The sequence below is a fragment of the Mycteria americana genome, chromosome 5 (genome assembly GCF_035582795.1).
Source record: "Mycteria americana isolate JAX WOST 10 ecotype Jacksonville Zoo and Gardens chromosome 5, USCA_MyAme_1.0, whole genome shotgun sequence".
In the NCBI taxonomy this organism is placed as follows: domain Eukaryota; kingdom Metazoa; phylum Chordata; class Aves; order Ciconiiformes; family Ciconiidae; genus Mycteria; species Mycteria americana.
Genome location: NC_134369.1, coordinates 32,342,145 through 32,366,339, shown reverse-complemented (window position 1 = coordinate 32,366,339; position 24,195 = coordinate 32,342,145). Strand labels below are relative to the sequence as shown.

The window sequence follows — 24,195 nt, the reverse complement described above, 5'->3', positions numbered from 1 at the left end:
CAGGTTTTTTTGTGGCCCAGGGTTTAGGGCACCCCATAGCAGTTGCTTCTTTGAAAATTCCATTTAAAATCACATTCCTGATGATGATGTATTAAAAGTTGCTATGATCTCCATCTGTTTTGTGGATGTTGTTGGCAGCTTTTTGCTTTCATTTGTTATAATTCCTTTGGAAGTGAAAAAGTGTCAGATGGATCATCTTTAGGTGTTTCTATGTAATGTAAAATAAAAATGGATAAAGGTGAATACAAAACATGATGCTCATAGGGCATGCTAATCAGCCAGCTATGGAAGGGGAATAAACTGTTTATTTGCAGGAAAGCAGCAATGTAATCTTTCCAGTGTCATCTTTCTATCTTCCAAACTGAACTTAAAGTACTGGCACTCAAAAATAATTTTTTACAGCATTGCATGTTATTTTTTTTGGTCCTATTTCTATGCCACTTTTTTCTTAATCTCTTCTAAAACATGTACAGAAACAAAAAACAAAAGCAAACTGTTAACTTGCTGTCAAATTTGGGCATTAGGCTTTTTTCTTTTTTCTTTTTTTAAGTCCTGTGACTCACTATCCCATTTTGAAGATGGGAACTGTTCTTATCTATAAGAAACACATGTGCGTACTGGCAGACCTTAGACCACATAGCATACACATGTGAAACTGCTAGTGCTTTTGAACTATAAACATACTCTTCTGGTTTTGCTAGAAGTATTATTTTAAACATAAGATCCATAAAATTACTTAAAATTATTTATAAACTCTCTTAAAATATCCTTGTTGAATCAGTTCTGTCATTCTGGAGAAATACTTAATATCTACCCTATTAGAAAATTTCATGGTTTTATGCAGAAACCATGCTTCTTTATGCTGTTTAATTTTTTTTCTCCTCTGTAGAAATTTAAATTTATCTGCAATTAAAATGCATGTACTCTTTTTAGATATGAGGAAGTGATGTTGTGTGAAAGTTGTGATATTAAGATGTGCAAATAAAAACTGGTTACACTATTTTTCTTTAAAAACAAAGATTTTTTTTCCAGTTTCCGGTAAGCCTCCTAAGTAAGGAAGGAAAGGAGAGCACTTCACCTGTACAGATTGTGTAAGGTTTGTACAGAATACTGTAAGGCACATTCTGTCATGTTTTGGTAGGTATTAAGTGTTATACCACATCTACATGATCACTTTTTTCTATTGATGCTTTTTTGTGGTAGTTTGTCTTCCCCCAGTCTTCAAAATTTCAGCTTTTTACAGCTCAACAGTTTGATAGACATTCTTATTTTTTAACATTTTTTTTCTGTGTGTGTGAAAATTGTAAGTAACTTCTGTTTTGGGAACAGCTGCATCCTTTTTTAATGAAGAAGGACCTGAGTTCTGTAAAGATTTATTCTTTTATGGAGGTCATTTGACTTCAGTGGTCCTGGACGGGTCAGAGCTTAGGAAAGCAGTTTGATTACGTCAAGTTGTGATAGATGTGCATTGCTTCTAAAAGAAGGCTGCCCTTGTGCTTCCCTCTCGTGTGCAGAACGAGTATCAGTGTCCACACAATGAACTGGATAAGTGAACTCACCTCAGTTAAGAAGTGCAACCACCATTTCTGTCCTGGACCAGATCACTGGTGTGGCCAAGCAGATCCTTTTGTGGTGGTGAAAGCTGGTGGGAGGGAGGTGAAGGGGAAGAGATGAATGGTTCAGGGGAAGAGTGGAAGGGAGGGTATATGGGCAGGATGGATGTTTTGATGGCAGTGCTGGATTATCTTGATCATGGCAGATGGGAAACTCTAAGAGCTCTGCAAGTATCAATGTGTTTTAGGACTTGACATCCTAAATTAACATCTTTCTTTATATGCTGGAAAGGCATATACTACTAAAAGTAGGCATCTACTTTTCTCCCTAAGGCTTCCCAAGGCAGCCATGGCATGCTGTTGTTATAGTATACTGATTGCTCTGTCATCCTCTGGTGGCTGCTTAAATACAGACTATAGGTACTCACTTCTCTGGGGGTAAATAGGTAGGAATGCAGTGTCACTTCAATTAGATAGCCCTGCCACTTAGCATACTTGAATTACTTGAGACATTATCCCATTGCTTCCCACAGTAATTGGCAAGGCAAATGGAGTTACAAATCTCTACCACTGAGACAGATAGCGCCAGCCATACTGGTCTCTCTGTATGATCCATGCATGTAGTGTCAGGATGTGGTTTTGGGGCCTTGCTTTTTCTCTCACTGTTGGTACTAATAGAATGCAGTACCATGCTTCTCCTTAAACTGCAAGTGTGCATCTGCATTTCTTTTAAACATGCTTTCTTTCTCTCTGCCCCTCAAAGGAATGCTGAAAGCAGCAAAAGCTAGTTGATAACTGTTCATGTAAACATGAAATTCCAGAAACAATCGTTGATAATATCTTATCCTTGAGCTAGCTTAGGGAAACATATTATTTCTGTTTCTTTTTATGACCTGGCTGAAGAACACTAATGTTAAGTGTAGATAAACAGTAGTCTTGATTTCAGTTTTGCTTCTTCTTAGGTTCATGCTTATATTATCAGCTATCTGAAAAAAGAAATGCCCTCTGTATTTGGAAAAGAGAACAAGAAGAAAGAACTGATCAGCAGATTACCAGAGATCTACATCCAGCTGCAAAGGGAGTACCATATCTCAGCAGGGGACTTCCCTGAAGTCAAGAAAATGCAGGTAAGATGATAGATTACAGTTCCACTGAAATAATACTAACTTTCCAACAGGATTGACAAATTGAATAAGGGAGGACAGATTATCTCAGCATTATAGTTTATTATTCAACAGCAATAGAGCAGCTGAAGTGACAATCAATCGTGTCTGTTTTGGGGTTAGCATGACCTTGGAAGCAGCGCAGAACAAAAAAAATTGGTAACTTGCTTAGTGTGCATCCACTGATACAGGACTATAGAAATTGCCATAAGGAATCAGACCTTCTGTCCTTTTAGTCAATACTTGGTCCCTCATGGCAGATAGTACTAAAGGTTTTGTGCAAATAAAATGGCAGCGGACACTTAGGAGTTAAGCTGGTTCTTGTTTTGTATCCTAAATGTGGGTATTTATATTGCTTTTCTAATGCTATCATATACTTCTGTAGGCAAAGATATCCTTAGTCACATATTACTCATTTTTACCCTACTCTGTTCTTGCCCTTACTGATACTGTCTGCCAGTGAGTAATAAAGGCAATGTGTTACCTGAAAAGTCCAACTTAAAACCTATGTCTTCTGAAAGTGATACCTTTCAGTTTTTCCTGTCCTTTTGAGCTTGTATTCTATGAAGAAGAGAGAAGTTCTCAATTTATACTCTTATTGTTAATTTTTAAATACCTTTTGTCTCTTGTTCCTCTTTTGAACTTTATGCAATCTTACTACCAACTTTCTGTCACTTTCTCACCTTTTTATTTCTGTCCTCTGATTTGAGGTGAGTTGTTTAGAGAGTATCCTAGGGAAGAACAGCTATGTTGTGTTAGCAATGCTTTTCAATTTATTCCTCAAGCCTCAATTTGCAACTTTTGGATCTCAGATCACAGGCTTCTTAAATGGCCTTTAAATTAGAAGGTAATTCAGCTTGGAAGCTGAAGAACATGAGCGCAGGAGCCTGCAGTTTGGTCTGACCGTGGGCTAGTCATGAGTGTGATGGAGGATGTTTCCCAGATTGACGCTTGCATATCATTCTGACAATTTACGTGGTACACTTACACTGCTAATCATAGAGAGTGATGACTGGCTGATTAACCTATCTATAGGGATGCATGAGTTTCTTTTATGAACTAAAATATTTAACTTGGGAATCGGTTATTGGCATGAGACAATTATAAATGAAGCACAAGATCTGTTTCAGCTAGGTTTTCACAGGCAGCATTGTTGGAAGTGTTTCATGAGTTAGGCTTTAAAAGGGGGTTGTGTGGAAAAAGTTGACTTCTTCTTCCCTTGCCACTTTTGTTGGTGAGGAGAGAATGAGAGGTGATCACTTGTCAGTTTGAATATGGAAACAAAATTTCAATAGAACTTTATCAAACTAATAGCGCATGTCGCTAAGCCTCAGCAGCAGATGGCAGCAAATATATACATGAGAGATCAGTCACTTCTATAATGAGGAGCAAAATTGTGAGAAAACAAAATTGTGCCAAAACAGAAAGCAGGTTTGACCTTTGCTTTCTCAGATCTATTGCATACCATAAACTTATACTGATCAGTTGCCGTAAATCAGGTGATTGTGTATAAATGTCATCTGAACAGAGTGATGGTTGTTGGTCAGCAGTTTTCCTCTAAGAAATCCAAAGTTCTGTGTGCATGGGCAATGCCACTTGCCTGTGCTTCAGGTTTCTTGGGTTCATATCATTATAGTTCTCATATGTACGGGAGCAGCTCCCTGAGGTGATAGATGTGGCTCGTTAAAGCAATTTAACACCATTTTGAGAGGGGTTTTGGAGGGGGTTGTTTAGGTCTTTTTTAACAGTTTCCACTGTAACTCTCTTCCTGGCCAGCATTTTGCATGTAGAAATCGTTTAATAATTGCCTAAAGCATTTTTAGTTTTCCAACACTCTGGTGTAAAACATGTTTGGGCTTGTGTTGGAATAGCACATATCACCTAGTTAAACATCTCACTGAGGTTAGTAGGAGTTTATGTACAAGAGGAAAACTCGGCAGGGACCATATGACTTCATGAGTTCTGGCAGCACTTCTATAAAAACGCTGCTGCTGTTTATGCCAACTCAGTTTTTCTTTATTGGTAAAGGATGCTTCTTCATGACCTAACCACAAACAAAAAGTTTAATCTATAAAATCAGATCAGTTCTGCAAACTCTTGGATTTATTTTTAACTTTAAACACTTGCATAAGTTCTAGCAGGACTGAGGACCTACTTGCATGCTTTCTTTGATGTTTGGAAGAAAATCACCAAATGGAAAGTTGTTGGATAACAGTCATCAACTGCCATGTTTTTATGCATTGCCATTTTGAAAATTGTATTGTAAATGTAATTTAATAGACGAGCTCATACACTGTTGCAAAATTGTCTTAGTGTGTTTGATCAGTATATTGGGTGTATGGTACATAAGTGTTAGATTTGCTTCTCCTTCAAGAGGAGTTTCAGTTATGGAAACGGCTTCAAAAGATAACAGATTATTTTAATTTGAAGCCCATTCTTTAACCTCTTCAATGTATTGGAAATGTTTGTAACTACTGTCACTGAAACCTTTGTCATTGACAGGAGCTGTTGGAGACTTGTGACTTCACTAAATTTCATTCTTTGAAACCAAAGCTAATTGAAGCTGTGGATAACATGCTGGCCAACAAAATTGCATCCTTGATGAGCCTGATCAGACAGGAAGAGAGCAATATGCCCACAGAGATTGTACATGGTGGAGCATTTGATGGCACCATGGCAGGACCTTTTGGCCACGGATATGGAGAAGGTGCTAAGGAAGGAGCTGATGAAGACGAATGGATTGTTGCCAAAGATAAACCTGCTTATGATGAGATTTTCTACACTCTGTCACCAATCAATGGAAAAATATCTGGGATTAGTGCAAAGAAGGAGATGGTGACTTCTAAACTACCCAACAGTGTCTTGGGGAAGATCTGGAAACTTGCAGACTGTGATGGCGATGGGATGTTGGATGATGAGGAGTTTGCATTAGCAAAACATCTCATCAAGATTAAATTGGATGGATATGAACTTCCTGGCACGCTACCTTTCCACCTGGTGCCACCATCTCACAGGAAACCTTTCCAGACAGCAGAGTGAAAAATACAAGAAGAATGAGGATTTTGGAAATCTTTCAACAAACACATTGAAACCACCAAAATTTGAAATTAGGCTTAGATCCTTAAACCTCACAGCATATTTCACACCAGTTACTGAAATTAGAAGCATGGTAGCAGGGAAACATTTGTGTAGCTGTCCCTGCTGACCTTCACTCAGACATGCTTATCACAAGTGCCTTGTATAGATCTATCGCAAGGTGAAAATGTTTTTGTAGTCCTGCTTCTGTGTTTTGCTGCCTTTACAACCATAAAGCAGAAAAGACCATGTATAAAAATCACTGACCTTCACCAAACCTAAATACTTATCAACCATAAGTTTCTCAAAGCTCTTTTAAATAGTGCAAGGAAGCCCTAAATGTTAAATTCACCTGCCTATGCAAGGAACATTTTTAATGCTAAAAACATACTTTAGGCATTGAGTGAATGTCAGCATCTCTATAGTTTAAGAAAAGGCCGATATAAAAGGAAATTTTAATTATGTTCTTTTTGTTATTTAATAGGGGGTTAGAAAAAGAGAGAGTAGTAATGGGGAGAGTCTTTTAAGTGCTCAGAATATGAGCAGACTTGTTTTAAACCTTTACTGATTATAGCTAGAACTGCAAAATATTAAAATTATTCTTTCAGTCTGTCATCATTGTGTCTTGTTATCTGAAGAACTGCTTCTTCAGTTTTACACAGCACTATATACTCAATGTTATCATTAGAAGAACTGAATCTCCTTTGTTCCTTGGATTTGGAGTTTCTTTTGAGGTTTCAGTTTAGCTGCTCTGCAGACAATAAATTCCTGAATTGTTCAAAGCGACAGCAGAATGTTTTCATAAGCTTAAAAAAAAAAAAAAAAAATCACATTTCCATTGAAATCAAGCCTCACATTCTGTTCAGAAAAGGTGCATTGCTCAAAGTCAGCCTCTTCAAAGCACATAAAATTGTCTCGGGAAATTTTCATTGATATTTAATTTCTATTTACAGCTAATTATACAGTTATCACTATATATTTTTTTTATATAAAAATACTTTTAAGAAAAGTTTTTTAACTTTCTTTTGCCAACATGTAGCTGACGACCACAAAACAGAGATTTGATTCCTATGGTGGCAGATTTGAAAGGTGGGGAGGCTAACAGTGATCTTTACATTGACTGTAATAAATGATAGACTGGTCCCTTCAGATATTATTCCTTTATTGAAAACAATGCATGAAAGGAATGGATGCTTAATAAACATTCATTTTTCTAACAACACAATCAAAGTTGAACATATTGGCTGCTTACAATGGATTTTTATCAGTACCTTAAAAGAGCACGAATTTTTGGCCCTGTGAACTTGAGTATTTCAGGGAGGGCCACTTCTCTTCTAAAATCAAACTTGGCAGTCAGTTTTGCTCTGTGCATGTGAGCAGGAATTGACTTGTATTCCATTTGTAGCGTGAAATACCCTAAACATCAAAGGTACTGTAGTTTTGAGCACTTTTTCTTTGAGTCTCAGTAAGTGGTAGCAGTAGTGCCTCCTGAGACAGAGCAAGCCAAAAAGTGTTTTAGCATCCTTGCAGTAGGGATGGGGAGGGAAGTAGTTTGGGTATTGTCTCCCAGTTAAGATTTTAGTCACACTTACATGTTCAGATTTGTAGGTGACTGAAGAAGAGCCTCAGCTTTGTTTTTCAAATCGTACATTTGTAGGTTGTCAGGTTTAATACTTCAGATCTTTCAGGACCTCTTATCTTTCTGCATCTGTTCTATTCTGATGTGAAATTACCATGAGCTTTGCCAGGGCTCTACCATGCGAAAACAATGAAGCTATTTTAGGTAATGACAGAAGAACACCTTTACCTTGCCAGGCTTCTGGGTCTGTATCAGGGATATCCTGGCATAGTTAAATTGTTCTTGAGGGCTTGCTTGCTTTATTTTAATTCTTAGGTTTTTCTCTTATCATTCAGGCATACCAACTTGATTTCTGTTAGACTTAAATTAGGAGCCACATTAGCCTTAGTGCATCTCTGTGCACTTTAGTAGAGCTGTGAAACTTGACCATGAGTCTACCTGTGTGACTGTACATCTGCAGAGTAACTGATTTTCTATGTAATTTATTTTTGATTGAACAAAAAGTATTCTATAGACATTGCAGGAGTTGTTAAAAAAAATGGGCTGCAGAAGCAGTAATGTATGCTTGTTTGTGTGCAGTGTCTGCAGTCAGTAACAAATTCATGCACTAATGACCAACCTGACTAGCTTAGTAAGGAAAGTCACCAGGAGAAAGAAAGCAAGCTTGTGTATTGTGACTACTGTAGTGTGGACAAAGCTGAGAGGATCTGGGAAGTTGCTGATCTTCTGACTCTGTCTGCCTTACCTTGTTCTTCAGTAGCACAGGGTTCCAGGGGTGGATCCATGTTTGAGTTCCCACCATGTGTAGCTTCCAGGGGTGATGCTCTGAATGCATTGGAGCTATGTGATCCCATGCCAGTAGAAATGTCCTCCTTCAGTGAGAGGAGCAGGATAGTTTCTCGGTGATTTTGTTTTATTTTTCTAGCTTTATTGGTAGTAAAATGGAGAACACAGGCTTTTCTTCAGTCTCCGTGACAGTGTGCTAACTTGGGCTTAGGGGAGACAAATTGAAATGCATCATTTTGATAAGTTAAAATACTTTGTCTAGATGGGGTTGACATGTTTTGCTTTGTTTTCCTGTACAATTTGGAAGGGGAATGCACGAAGCATGTATAGGAGGGGAGGTGGATTTTCTCTGTTTATCTGGAGGAATAGAAGTGTTTCAGGATTGGCATACAGAGCTACATGTATAAATATATTTCTAGATATGTGGTGCAAGTGCACTAGCATCGTACTTAGTTGATAGGAATAAAGTACATTTCATGTGGACTTTAAACAGCAGTTTCTTGCACAGCTAAACTGATATAGTAGGTTGCTGTTGCTCAGGGGAAGGGATCTCTCTTCTTGCTACCTCCTTGCAGACCCATGGGCCTACTCCATTTGCCTTGCTGGCTCTCTGCTTGTCAGATCCTGCAAGCTCATTCAGTTAGTTAAACCAGCCACACACAACAGTTTGGATAGTGGTCTGTGGAGTTAGTGAGTCTGTGTGTTAGGAGCATGAGAAGTGAGCAGGATTACCTTCTCATGAAATTGTGCTCCAAGTAGTTATTGGGAACAGCAGTATGAGGTAACCTTTGGTGTTCAGTTTGTTGTTACTAATATCTGCTGAAGAACAACTAAGATGTTGGATTTGTTGGCCATTTATGCCTAGGATTTTGATTACATTTGCTGTGAGACCATTCAAAACTGTCAGTAATTCATCCTGTGAAATCAGTGCTCCCGGTGTAGTCTGCTGCCATAAACCAAAGTAGAGACTGCTGCTTTTACCTCTTCTCCAACTATTCTGTAACAGTTTTAATTCCCAACTCTAATTCTGTTCCCACAGACATTAATTAGAATTTTGCTGTAGATTGGAACAGAAAACAAAAAAGTAGGGCTGCTGCTCATAACCACACTACAAGACAGCAAGAGCCTTTTAAAGCTGTGACAGCTTGAAAATGGTGAGTTTACAAAGATTTCTAGGTCAGGGTGAGGCCCCAGTTGTTATGGTTGGGGATGGTATGGATTTGTGTGGAACCTGGTCTCAAAGCAGCAGTATCCGGTCCCTGACTTTCAACATCATTCATCCCCAGTACTTGAAATGTGCCCTCTTTCTCCTCTTCTCACTTCCTTCCCTTCACAACATGCACTCACTTGGTGTCTCTTTATATTGTTGGAATTCAAGCGAGTTTGAAGTGTATGGTTTGATGGGTATGTGTAACTTAGCACTGAGAGAATGAACGTGAACTTTGTTTTCTACTTCACATGTTCACCTTTTCTAATATTTTTGTTAAATACTGTGTTTTTTCACTTCAAAGGCACTCTAATGTTTGAGGGAAGGCTTGATCTGTCCAGTGTGCTTCAGTTTGTCCAACTAGGCAAACAAAGTTGTAAGTTCATTATTGTTGCACTTTTATTACACAATAAATTCCTTGCAGATACTGTAATATATTTTAATATGCTTTGTAATCATTTTTAGAAAGTGGTGATAAAAATTGCTGATTTAATAAACTAATATTGAACTACCTGAGATTTTCTTTTGTAAGCTTCTTTCTGGAAGGTAATCTTTCAGTGACTAGAATTTTGTAATCCTGCTACTTAAGGCTCATAGGCATATAGTAGCTATTTGGCAAGCTGCTTATTTTCCCACCTCGGTTTATGCATCCATAATAGGTTATGGCTATTTCTCTTCTATGTCCTTGAACTTGTTGCTGAAATTACTGCTTACGCCAAGGCTTGACTCCAGAATTAAATTTATATTTAAAAGGAAAAAAAAAAAAACCCTCCAGCACCTCTCTGTATTTAGCTTTTTATAGCAGAATGTAATTTTGGAGTTTCTTAATGTCTAAGCATGGAAATTTCTTGAAGTCCAAGTGTGGAAGATAAACCAAAAACTTCCTGTGTGGATTGAAACTTGAGCTGAGAGGCACTTCTTTTAACTTCAGTGGGGGTACTAATCTTGAAAAATAAAGCTAGATTAAATAGCAGTTTAGCAAGAAGTACTTTGTTGATATGTTTGTCCCAAAAAAACCAAGGGCATCTTTCACACCGTGCTACCTACTACTTATAAATATCCAATTATATCAGTAGAACATTCATATTAATGTTGTGCTTAAATTAATTCCTCCTGCCCCTCTCCTTCTCCTGTATACACACAACTTATTTGAAGCATGTCCAGAGATACGTCTGTGCCACCAGGCTGCTACAGTTTAGCTATCACTCCTACTACAAGCAAATGTAAGTTGCTGCCGAGTTAAAAGGGTTTGTACGTAGCAGTGTTAGCAAGCTCGGCTGTTATGTTCGTGGTGGTCATGCCACCACCATGGTCACATGAAAGCAAGTGTTTCACATGCAAACAATATGTTGTGGGTTCCCGGAGGCTACACTGCTGTTGAATTGCAGTGGCTTGTTTGAACTGTTCCTTATAGAAGTCAGAAATAGTTTGGAGATGATGAAGTTTTAATGGGCTTTGGAGGTGGGGGTTTGGTTTTTTTAGCAGAATGGTGTTTTACATACTCCCCATACAAGACATTTCAGACTTTGAAAAATTTGCAGCACACTTCATAGTTAGATGTTCTGCTCTAATTCACAGTTTATATTTGGATAACAGGAAAAGTGGATGAATGTCCACACTACCAGTTCAACTGTAAGTTTTGCAGTAATTGTTACTTATAATATTTGGCACCCTTAAACTGTGAAATATTTCTATTTATGCCTACCATACCATTTAGTTTCTCCAAACCTTGTTATTGGCTCCCATGTTTGGTGTATTTGTAAGGGCTTTGGAGCAGACACTATTTTATTCAGAGCTTCTCTCATCCAAGGCTCTATCATGCTGCAAGTACTAACGGTGAGTGCAGAGGACCTTTTCGAAAGCTTGGCCCTTGGGCTAGCCTGCCTGACTTGGGTAGGAAACCCCAGGAGAAAGAGTTGGCTGCCTTGCGCTGCTTAGACAGATGAACAAACACATCTGCTGAAGGTGCCTCCCTTCACTTGGGATTCATGGCAATGAGCTATCTTCTGGAAATAAATGCCCAAACCCAGCAAACGCTTTGATCACAACATTTGTTGTGATCAAAGCACAGGCAGGAGGAGGCGTACATGTTTTTCACAATTACAGTCAGAAGTCCTGTATCTATACAGCTTTTCTGACCTCTGAGGGAAAAATACCTTCTCTTGTGGAAACCGTGGTATTGAGATGGGTTCCTCTCCCTTTCCCCACAGGACTTCATGCTAGCACAGATTTGTACCTGGTGATAGACTGTGGACTCACAGTTACTTTCTGGTCCAGTCACTACTGGAAACTCATTAATGCCAAGTCTAACTTACTCTCTCACCTATTCTTTTCTCTGAGATGGAGCTTGTCCATGTTCTTTCCAAGGTGTTGCTAGCTTGGCGTCCCATATTCCACTTCAGTCTGGAGCTCTGAAGATTTCATTGTTATGAAAGTAGGTCACTTTACATGGATGGTATGTGTCTCTCACTGGATGCTGTACTTCAGGTGCACTGTAAGATTTCTATGTATGAATATGTTTTTTTAAACATTTTAAACAAGGAACTGATGAAAGATGCTGCTCATGCTTAGTGATTTCCTATTTCGGATCATTCTGGTTTTTTTTCTCAAAATGCATTAATTTTATGTCTAGTCTGAAAGTAAGAAATTAACCGACAATGTAACTATAACCAGTAAGTTCAGGTTTGGCGACTTTAGCCTACAGTGGAGAGTAATTGCAATTTTTTGTCATTTAGCACTACCCTGTCTTATCTCTTGTCTGCTAAAATTTGCATCCTTACTGTTAACTGTTTATACAATGCTATGTCTTTTGCCAGCTACCTTCAATCATTCCACATGACTAGGTGGCCTTCACAATGAAACTGGGAAGTCTGGGCTGGGAGGGGGCTGTGATTGTAATCAGTAATCTGCAGTGGGGGACCAAAACCTGAGAGCACACTGGCATACGCCATCCCTGTGGGTAGGGTGCAGTGTTCTGGCACTAAGGGTGCTGGGAGCCAATCTGCATGTAAGTCTCACAAGCTTGTTTCATCAATAAATAGAGCTAAACGCTTTATCACTCCAATATGCAAATAACCCCCTAAAATACAGCTGTAAAGGAGAAGTAGTTTTGCCCTCATGCAGTGGTCTTCCTTAGTAGCAATGAATAAAAATGAAAAAATCTGAACCATATGATAAAAATACACTAGTTAGATCTGGCATTGCCAATGCAGCGATTTCCAGGGCCCATTTGCAGTATGCTGTTCAAAATACTAAGGCTATTCTGTCACTTGAAACCCTTTATCTACGTTTGTATGAAATGGAAAGAGAATTAAAGTCCTCTGTTCCATGTGTTCATCCCGCAAAGCCTTTGAAGCTCTTATGTTAACTGTTTGAGGTTCAGAAACAGAAGGAAAATTTCAAGATAATATAAACAGCTCCAAGGAGAAAATGTCTTTAATTCATGACTAAACAAGCAAATGTATATTTTCTGTTTCAAAAAGATGACTGAACTTCTTCGTGCCAGGAAAAATAAATCCATCTGATTTTGCTTTAAGCTGTCCTCTTTTTCAAATGCAGCAAGGGGCTCCAGTTCCTTTGGATGACGTAATTCGACTGTTCTGCTTGAATTCTGCTCCCTGTTGATGTCATCTTGCCGCCAGCCAACTATTCAAAGAGAAAAGCAACTTCTAGTTTAGACTAGAGCATGGGGAGGCTGAGGTTTGTAACAACCCAGCATCCCGGGATGCCAGTTTAGATCCTCCCAGGCAGAGCTCAGCTTTAAGAGGAGCTGGGGCTCCATCCGCTGGGACCCCCCTGCGGGTGGGTGGCACCCTGGGGCAGCTGGTGACGGCGGCGCTGGGAAGGCAGGTATGTGGGGGGCAGAGGGGGGTGCCTGGGGGTGGTGAGCTGGAGCCCCTCGGGGAGAGAAGCTGAGAGAAGTATTTGGCTATTCAGGGACAAAGTCCAGCTGAGAGGCCTGTGAAAGCAGGGAATCTGTGCAGACTGACAGCTGGAGGTCTCCGTGCCTCTCCTAAGCTGCTTTTGACTAACGCCCCAACTTTTCTTCAGCCTTAGTATCCCAAATGAGCAAACAGCTTCTTGCAATAATTACTGCCTGCTGCTCTCCGGTGTTCTCAGTATCCAAAGCGTAGCTCCTCTGTGCCACGATGAGGTCTAAGATTTGCTGTAATTCAATATGTGGTTAGGAAATACTCTGGGATCATGGTTCATCTCACCTGTGTCTATACTGCCTTGATGAGACTGAACATCAGCTGTTTGCAGGAGCTGGGGAGGGTGGCGGTGGGGAAGGCTAACTGTGGGACCCAGGCAGCAGGCTAGTTTCTGTGCTTACTTGGCATGCTGTGGGCTACAAGACCGTGGCCCTGAGAGGGGGCTGCCTTCCTACTCTACAGAGTCAAGACCCAGATGTTTGTTGTTTTGAGACTCTTACATGTGGAACCAACATGGCTGGAGACACAGTGGGAGGTAGAGGGCTGAGCTGTCGTGCACGTGTTTGCATTTGATATACTTATTTTCTCTGAGATTCGGGGAACCTTCTCCTTAGCAGAGATCAGACAGGATTTTCACGTACCTTCACATGTGTACGCAAAGGAACGTGTGTTCCTATGATAGGAACATGTGTACGCAAAGCATACGTAATGGGGGGTGACAGGCTGTGTCAAACCTTTCACCTGAGCCATGTGAATAAACTCAGTCCTCCATAAAAGCAGGCATGAATATGGCCGCATGGCTTTTAGGTCGGAGCTCGCTTTGCTCAGTGGCAGCTCAGAGCATGGATGTAGTAGCTTGGTACAATGAAGAGCTCGTTTAGTTACAGGACTGTCAGCTGTGAATGGCCTTATGTAGGGACACTTTGGCACATGAAGGCATCTGCACGCACCTGTGCAAATGTATTCCCCTCTGGCAGACTCCTCCATCCCAGTGGGCGAGGGCAATGATGGGGGGAAGCCAGCACTGCTGCCTGGAGAGTGGGGCCAGGGAGGTCTCCACAGGACCAGGGCTCTGCTGTCCTGGAAAAGCTCATGGTGATCAGCCCTTACTCAGGTCAGGGGTGGGAGTGGGAGCAGCAAACTCTGCAACTGCAACCCTCTACTGGTCCTGTGACTGTTGCTTTTATGCTCTTTGTGACGGGGGATTAAACATTTCTTCCTGTCTTAGAGAGGAGCTGGGAATTCACATACGTGTTGTGGGAAGAGGAGGACGACTATATTTAAAAAAAAAAAAAAAATTTCAAATAGGTAGAAAGGAAGCGTCACATCCCTCTCTGTTTTACATGGTGTTGCCAAAAGTGGAAGAGCAGTGGGAGAAGGGCTGGGGGCAGAGGAGCTTTGAGGCTGCAAGCCAGGCTGCTTGGGCATGAGGTCTGTTTGATCTCCACAGTCTCTGTTTCCCTCTTAAGCCGAACAAGATTGTGGGCAGATAAGAAAGGGTGCTAAAAAACCCTAACATGTCTTATGTGGCTGCTACTTTGCAGAAGGGAATCCCACATCAGGGTCCTTCCTGTTGAGAAACAAGAAAAAGCTGCTGCCATCATGGAAAAACACTCCAGACTGAAAACAGGGCAAGGGGAGGGTGCTCTTTGGGCCCTTCTCCTCCTTCCTGAGATCGGTGGGAAGGCTCCCCTTTCCTGCAAAGGTGGCAAGAGAGGGCCCATAGTTAGCCTGGAGGGGTGATTTTTTCCTGGTCCCTCCAGGAAACTACACACAAATATTGTTGTGCCTTTCCTCTTATCTTGTTAGGACATAAATAACTGAGGAAATGGCTTTATTTATCAGTGTCACATAAATGTCCACCATTTTAACTTTGAACTGTAGATAGATACTACAAATAGAGATAGATATTCAGGAGTTAGTGAGATTTTATACCAGATCTTTGATTGCCTTGTATCATCATAAAAAGCAAAGCCAGTGTTTCACACGTTTAATCATTTAGATAATAATTAACTTGCAATAGGGAGAAATGCCTGCATCCAGGGCCAAGTCCCCTACTGGTCCTCTGCCATCTATTTGTTAGGAGCAAGGACATTTTCTCAACACGCACCACCTAGCCAACCTGTACCAGATTTGAGCCAACAGCCTATAATCCTACCTTTAGAAGAACGTAGGTATAACTAAAAGCAAGACAGAAAAGAGAAGAGTGGAATTATAACCAGGCAATGAGCTTACAGAAGAGACGTAAACAGTTGCTGAATTTATGTCCCTTTCCTCCTGCCATCCTATTCCCATTTAATGATCATTAAGAATTACATTGTATTAGTTGGCTGGTGAACACAAGTCTAGGAATTTGGAGGGAATATTTTTAGTAATACCTGTAACATATGTATTAAATTTTTTATTTTTAGCTGTCTTATGTGACGTTATGTATGAAATTTCTTGAGGGTGTGTATGAAGATACAGATTTTGTTGATCAAGTTTTATCTGTACCGAGTTTTAGGGGGTTTGTTCATTTCTTCTTACGTGCTTCCTCCTGTCACTTTTGGATGCTAACTAAACTACACTTGCCAGAATGGAAAAGACTGCTATTCCCTTACCTCATGTCCGAGCTGGGCATCTTCACTTACAGCTTCTGATTTCAGATACCCACCCATTTTCTAGCAGTGATTCCCAGCAGCAACCCTCTGGTTCCCAGCAATGATGCCAGGTCAATGTGTTCTGTGCTTGTGGGACCTTGTAAGTGACAGAAAGGACTCACTGCTATAGAAGTTACCAGAATTATTTTCCCTTTTGGTACTAACGAGAAGTCCACCGATAGTAAACTTTGGAAGCGGCTGACACTGCCAGCTTGATCCCAGTTTGCCCTGTCAGCAGCAGGTATCTGTGCACACGAGCTTCCTCAAAGCAGTGACTGCCAAATTCCTAACGCTTCACAATTTCACATTCTCATTTGCTGTATCCCAGTTTAACCACTTGGGAATTTCTCTGATCTTTGTACCCTCTGCTGTGCTTTCATTTTCAGACTCCATTGTCAGGTTCAATTTCCCAGGTAAGAATTCCTTTAGAAAAGCAGCCTGTCATCAGCCAGAGTCTTCAGTGAAATTGTGAAAGATGCTCTTTACCAAAGCATCAGCATGGTGGATGACTATTTTTACTGCTTTATAGCAATTTTGATGCCTTTCATACATTAGTTTTGAGCGTAAGAATTGGACGAGGCCTGTGACAACCCTTACTCATTGTGTTCTGATGGGTTATTTCCTTCAGATCGGATGAAAGGTTCACAGGTAGAGATCATAAATACTTGGTCTCCGTTCCTGAATTCAAAGGTCACTTTGCATGAAAACAGCGAGCTGAACGTAGGAATAGGAGTGGATCTACAACTGAAAGTCATTCTCCAGAATGACCAGCTGCTGAATGTCATAAAGGAGTTCCTCCAAACCCGAGTAAGTCTATTTTTTTTTAATGTTCTTTGATCTTTTTTCTGTAATGCATCATTATAGCCAGATTTGGCTCTTAGCATTGCCTTTGCATCCTGCAAACGCAGATAATCTATTACAGATCTGTCTTCAGGTAATCATCTACCGATGCAGGGAGCATTTCTGACTTAATTTAGTAAAACAGGTGAGCTGTTGTGTGAGGCAGTGGCTCAACAAATAAGCTTCCTCTGCACCTAAATGAACTGAGTTCGGTCATTGTTCAGGGTGGCTGCAACGCTTGGATAACAACCCTTTTTAAAAAAGGAGCCCTCAGACATTCCGAGAACCGTTTGGCAAATTCAGAAATGGCATTATGATATGGATTAACTATATGGGTTTATTACATGGGAGTGAGTTAATATCACACCTCTGGCAGGGAAAGGCAATTCTTTGAATATCTGCTCTCCAGATGGAGAAAGTAGCCAGTGCTGAACTAGCCCAAAAGATCAGAAAATATTGTGTGGATCCTCTTTATAGTTCCATTTCAAACTTGGTGAAATTTGTCCTTTCATAAGGTTTTTGTCTATGGACATAATCCTTCCTTGTGTTGTTGCTGAACTGTCAGGCTTCAACACTGTCCCTGTTTTGCAGAAGTCAAGCAGTGGGGGTTAAGAAACATCTGCCAAAAAAAAAAAAAAAAAAAAGAAAATAGAAAATGCAGTGACAAATCATTGCTTCTGCACTTCCCACACCTTTTTATCTTGTAAAATGGCAAAATTATTCATATTTATTAGAGCACAGAAAACTATCAGGCAAGCAACTTCCCATTTGCAGTGGCTGCTGTTGCTAGTTCCCTATTGCTGTCTATTCACGCTAGGACAGATAATGTTTTTTTTCCGTATTTTACATTTTATGAATTAAAAAGGCACAGAGCCCAGAATAGCTCAGAACTGGGCTTTTGCAAAATGGACAGAGAATATTTGGGAAGCAGGTCACCCTGCTCCACACCTCCACAGTTTGTCAGTGTGTTAATTTTTCATTCCCTTCTCTCTTTGCAGTGGGTTGACAGCAGCAGACACCTCTCTCCTCTTCCACCATTACAAGAGGTTTCTTGGTTTCGCAGCTAGGCTGTTATCCAGGTAATACTTATAATTATGGCAGTAGTCCAAGCAGATGGTGTTTGGTCACTAAAGATGTCTGTAGCTATGGATCTTGCACTGATTTTTTTTTTTTTTTTTTAAGTGATTCTCTTGCCTTCATAACAGCAAGGTCACTGCTATTCCAGATTTACACTGTAAGCCAAATGACTCCAAAAGAGTTGTTCAGTTGAGCTGAAATCCAGTTTATTGTGTCACAGGCTCTAAAGGGAAGACTCCTCCTTTCTAATCTTCCTGAATGTTCAGCTTGGGTGCTGTGTTGAATTACGAGCCTAATTTTTCACTGATATGGATAAGGCAGGCAAGCCTGTGACAGCCTGGGGAAGAGAAATAACGCTTCCCAACTCCCAGCCCAGGACCTTGTCCATGTGATTATGAACCTGTGTCACCATCCTTACAGTGACAGATATGCAAAAACTGAACTCATGAGAGGAAAGAACCAAGTCAGTTCCATTTCCTTTCTAAGCAGCTATTTGACTTCTGTTGGAAATACTGTGGTCTGAAAGCCAGCAGCAGCATCTCAACCAGTCCTCAGAGAACAAAACGCACTTTCAAGCACTGCATTGGAAGTGGTTTGCAGATCCCTCTTTCTGACAGGGTCTAAGATCAGTTCTCTGTCATGTGCTTCCAGCACACCCAAGGAAGTTATTGATGGCTTTCAGACCATGGTGCTCCTCATGGGATCAAGTGACTGGGGAGAGACTGAAAGAAAGAAAGTAAAGCTGCATAGGTATATGTCACAGTTTCATCCTGAAACTAGAGATGCATTTTAAAAGGGAGAACTCAAGTAAGTGAAAAATAAAGTTGCGTGAAATTAAAGTGCAAAGTACAAGCAAAAGGAAATTAAGGTATTATACTGGGTGTGGTATTGAATCTTGTACCCGTTGGGGCTGGGTTCCCTACATACACTGGGCATGTTACTGGTTTTTGTAGCTGGCCAGGCAGATGTCTTCAGCACCTCACCAGAGTTTCTGACTTCCTAGGTGACCATGGGTACTGAATATGAAAAAGATCATATAAAAAAGCTGCAGGAGCAGCGTATGTCCATGCAAAAGAAAACCTTCACCAACTGGATGAACAATGTCTTCTTCAGGAATAATGTAGGTAGCTCCTTCAATCTGGGGATTTTTTTCTGGTTTTTATTTTATTTATTTCACCCGCTGTATTTTTTTTATGTTACTTTTTACATATTTTTTCTGAGTGTTGTCATTACACATATATGCAAGCAAGGAAGGCTTTGACTAACCAGAGGCTCCGGCCTCTATCTTTTACCTTACATCTCCATTGTCCATGTTATCAGTCTTCCCTGAAATCAGGGTTCACTTCTGTAGACTTTATAACCCTGTCATATTGTGATGTCCACTGTATCTTGGTGATCATCTCGGAGGAAGGTCTTTATTTGCTCTTCTTTTTCCTATAAGTAAAGTATCTGCAAATGTCTGGATTTCCCCAAATGATGCTCAATTCTTAGTTGCCTGGCCGAAATTTAAGACTTTCTGCTTTGCCTCATCAGTCCAGCTTGAGTTGCCGCTCAATGGCTCTGAAAAAGTCGCCTTAAGTCTAGCAATTTCAGACATACTACCATGCAAGTACAAAGCAGTTTGTTTTCAGTACGTCTCAGACTTCCAAAAAGCTTCAGAGCTAGTGTACAGTTGATTCGTGTGTGCAAGGTAACTCCAACATATTCCAAATGTCTCCAGACTTACTGCAGATAAAATAATTTCAGGCACAAATGGTGTAGCTGTGTCACAGTAGGGAATTACATCATCCAAACGCAATTCCCTTTTCTAGAGTCTGTAGTTGATATTAATGAAGATGGACCTTGGTGACACCAAGAAGGACCAGGCCTCTTTGTTCCATTCTGGCTCATCACTATTATATGATGTTTCAGTACTAGATGCATTTTTTTCAGTGTAATGTTTTAAGTTGGTGATTGGTGCAAAGGCAGCCTCAGAGCACAACAAACTTTTAAATGGTGTAGGAAAAACTTTTTATGGTGTAGGAAATTATTTCTGTTTAGCCACAGATAAATATATATACTTTCTCATTTTAAAAACACCTTCAAGTTCAAAGATTAAAATGTCAGTCTTAACTTCCTGCACAGTACTTGTTCATGTAACATAAAAGCATGGGGGAAAAAGCCTGCAAGAGCTTTCCAAACCATATACGGTAAGAAATCGTGCAGAGGCTGACAGCTTATCTAGGTCTTCTCAGCAATGTAGTCTCAGCTTTTCAACACACACTTTAACGTGATTGGATCATACTACAGGACACTGCAGTATTCTCAGTTGCACTGTTGCCTACTTCAAGTCTAGAACTAAGGATGCTATTGCATTGGATTTGTTAAGCAATCTGTGACTGGTATCTTTATGAGAAGAATGATGCAACAAAACTATTAAACCTATTGCTGGGTGAGGCGTAAAGCAGATATATGAAGACTGTGTCTTTACAAATTTAAATGAAACTATTCTTCTTTTATAGAAGTGTCACAGAATATAACAGCTTTAACTTTTTAATGGGAATGTACCATAGGCAGAATTTTAATCTTATAAAATATGCAAAAAGCAATAAAGTTGGCAACTAAATAGGGAGTTTTTCATGGAGATAATCAGTCAGAGAAAATTGTAAATTCTTGTTCCACACACAGTACGGACTTAAAGTCTCTCTGAGTTGCTTTTGCACTTTCAGTGTTTTCTTCTTTCTCTGGAGAAAAGATCTGTTAAACTGATTAATAATTGGTCAGGAATGAAAAAGTGCATGTCTGTTACTTGTCCTTTTTTTCCCTTACATGTAACTATTATCTGAATTTTAAAAGCTACTACTTAACTTCAGAATTTTTTTCTTTCTGAAGACAAAAAGATTATTTACTGTGATTTCAAAGTCATAGTAAATTATGGTTGGGTGTGTGGTAGGGTTTTAATGCCACTTGTTGATGGCTAGTGGCATAAGGCCAAAAGGAAACGACCAAGGCAAGTTCTTGTTAGGTCAGAGTACACGCTATGTCATGTTGTATCACCCAAGCACTGGGTGACCTCGCTACTGGCAGAAATGAAATACATTTTTGTAAAAGATCTTAATCTTTCACTTAGTGGGAGACTCTGGCTAAAAATAGGGAGACTTTGGGTGGTAGCGCAGGTCTAAGCAGGATGTAACAGACTTTATTGAGACTGTGGAGTAAAAACTGAGTCATTGAATGTGATTACCAGCTCAATTTTTAAACAAAATGCATGGGTCAGAATAAAAAGTTGAAAAGATTAATTTGAATTGAAATAAAAAATGTCAGCACTTCCAAAATGTTTGATTTTTAAAAAGCTGAATTTTTTTATATTTTTCAAAATCTCCTGCTTTTTCCTTTGTTTGCCAGTTGTGAGTTTTGGTTTGTTGGTTGTTTTTTTTTTTTTACTTCAGCCTACTTTCATAAATGATGTCAGTCCTCCTGCAAAGCCATTTTTTGTGAATTAAGATTCATCACTTTTCGCATATATGCACTGACATACAGAAGACTCGGTGAAACAGCAAGAATGAGTTGTTTGTTTAGTATTAGAAGCAGAGGGTTCCACGGGCCAAATGTTCAGCCAGAGTCTGTATTGTCTGACTGGTCTTCGCAGGTAAAGGTTGAGATAGAAGATATTTACACAGACTTGAAGGATGGCATCTCTCTCATGCAACTCCTGGAGTTGCTCTCTGGAGAAACTTTGCCCAGACCAAACCGGGGAAAGATGAGAGTGCATTTTCTAGAGAACAACAGCAAAGCCATCGCATTTCTGAAATCCAAGGTAACTGAATATTGGTATTAGAGATCACAATAGCTTCTGTATGTTACTAACTAATTATAGTATATGTTCATTATGATTTCCCCCTCTAATATACAATAAGATATTCTTTGAAGACAGGCCAGGGGTTTTATTAAAAGAAAAAAAGTAATCAGATTTGAATTTTTTGTTATTTGAGTAATATTACTTATAAACAGTTAATGTTCCCCCAAAACAAGTCACACCTAAATGAAAACATACTGCATTTCTGTATGTTTGTAGGTGTTACGTTTTCCCAGATGTTAGGGAAGAGCAAACATCATTAAGCAAAGGTGAAGCTACCTGGTATAAAAATGGAGATTTTTAGAGCTCTGATTCTAGCAGTTTCAGGAAGTCATTGCAGTAGTTTTATTTATTCCAGTTGTGCATCCTCATTTCAGCTACAAGTTAGTATGTCATTTATTTTCTTTTCCAAGCAAGCAATTTATTGTAGACCTCTCTGGAAAATCATCACACAAAACTCTGTGCTATGAATTCCAAAGGAGCAGGGGCGTTTCATAGCAGCAGGTGTGGGAAAGTATATAATGTCTGAATTTTTGCTAATTACAAAACAAATGCAATACAGCACGGGGCTCCAGCTGACACATGCCTGCTAAGGGTACACACCGTGTAAGGCCCAGTGGTCTGTGCACATCCAGGCTCTGCCAGCTGGACCAGCCAACCACCACTTGTCACATGAGGCCAGCCTCCAGAGAGGGGATCATGCAGATAGCAGGAGCTGGTATAGCATGCTCAGACTTCTTGAAGAGATATTGCCTTGTTGGCATAAACTACAATCCTGCTTGCTTCTCAAGTAATACTGGAGAAGGCAGCCATGGCTTGCTTAGTAGGATGTTTGTACTGTTTGGTGAGCCCAAGAACTATATGCTGACTAGCTGGCTGGAGACCAGGCAGAGGAGGCGGTCTCTGAGTTTGCCCTGCCGTCACTCCTTTGGAGGAAAGGAGCACTCAATTGTGTGTCTTTCCTCTCCTTAAACACCAGTTTTCAAAACCCTTATAGGAACTTTAAATCTTTGAGACCACCATCCCTGTCCTAGGCTTTTGCTGAAACTTATCCTTGGTGCATGTAAGAGCTAGGGTGTGAACATGGGAGCTCGCAGGTATATAGACAAATGAAGAGTTTGCATAAAACCTGTTTCCTTAAGAAAACAGCCTGAATACCCTCTTCAATAACAGCTTGTTCCACAGATACGTCTTTCAGAGAGCTGGACATGAGTACTTTTATGCTGAACAGATACTGGTTTATTAGCAGGTACAAGTAAAAGTGATTGGTCCTGAGAATATTGTAGATGGTGACAGAACCTTAATCCTGGGACTTATCTGGATCATTATACTTCGATTTCAGATTTCGTCTATCAAACTTGATAAGGTAAACCAGTGTCTTTGTCTTTTTGCCTGATTAGAGTATTTCAGAGACTTTTTAGAGTTTCAAGCCAGCAAGGACCATTTTGATGATGTTTCCTGCCCATTTTGATCATGCAGGTCTTATAATATTACCCAGTTACTCAGCCAGCGATTTCTAAAAGCAATTGAATCACAGAATCATATAGGTTGGAAAAGACCTTTAAGATCATCGAGTCCAACCATAAACCTAACACTGCCAAGACCACCACTACACCATGTCCCTAAGCACCTCATCCAAACGTCTTTTAAATGCCTCCAGGATGGCGACTCAACCACTTCCCCGGGCAGCCTGTTCCAATGCTTGATAACCCTTTCAGTGAAGAAAAATTTCCTAATATCCAGTCTAAACCTCCCCTGGCGCAACTTGAGGCCATTTCCTCTTGTCCTATCACTTGTTACTTGGGAGAAGAGACCAACCCCCACCTCTCTACAACCTCCTTTCAGGTAGTTGAAGAGAGCCATAAGGTCTCCCCTCAGCCTCCTTTTCTCCAGGCTAAACAGGCCCAGCTCCCTCAGCCGCTCCTCATAAGACTTCTGCTAATGAATCCATTTTATAGTTTCTCAAAGAGACGAAAACAGTAACTTGGAGACAGGATATTCATGTTCCTCACTCTCTTCCACAAACTTTTTACTGGCTTTTGACTCCAGAAAGAATTTATCTGATGAAAGTTCTCTCTAGATTTGAACTGCATGCTTCTCCTTTGCTCTTTCACTGAAGAAAAGTATTCTTTTTTTAATTATTTAACATGTACTCTAAGTACATGAAAGATAAGATCCTATGAAGGTATTATGAAATCAAAGTTAATAATTTCTAACATTAGACCTGGATACATTATATTTTGTTTCTGAGTTCTAGTTCACAGCTAAGGAAGCAAATAAACTGAGACTTGCTTTCCAGTTGATTTCTACAAACCTTGCAGAAGAGAAACATTTAGAAACTTTTTAACACCTGCATTTCACATTATAATTTCTGAGTTCATTCAATTCACTTTTACTTTAATAGAAAACTTCTGCTTTCATGTTAAATCATTCTACCTTTATGGCAGACACAGTCTGCACGTCATGACTTTGAGGGGATTTGTGAATAGGACAGAAGTAATACAAAGTG

At 40.0% G+C, this 24,195-nt stretch overlaps 2 protein-coding genes across 2 annotated transcripts in view; both read left to right on the top strand.

Annotated features, from left to right (window-relative positions):
• Positions 1-9,874, top strand: part of EHD4 (EH domain containing 4) — a 32,357-nt gene extending 22,483 nt beyond the window's left edge. The window contains exons 5-6 of the mRNA XM_075502775.1: positions 2,516-2,680; positions 5,219-9,874. Coding sequence (XP_075358890.1) covers positions 2,516-2,680; positions 5,219-5,755 — 702 coding nt within the window. The 3' untranslated portion in view covers positions 5,756-9,874. The remainder of the gene's footprint in view (positions 1-2,515; positions 2,681-5,218) is intronic.
• Positions 9,875-13,808: 3,934 nt separating this feature from the next.
• SPTBN5 (spectrin beta, non-erythrocytic 5) overlaps positions 13,809-24,195 on the top strand; it is a 102,928-nt gene continuing 92,541 nt past the window's right edge. The window contains 4 exon segments of the mRNA XM_075501621.1: positions 13,809-13,830; positions 16,563-16,741; positions 21,480-21,647; positions 22,936-23,052. Coding sequence (XP_075357736.1) covers positions 13,809-13,830; positions 16,563-16,741; positions 21,480-21,647; positions 22,936-23,052 — 486 coding nt within the window.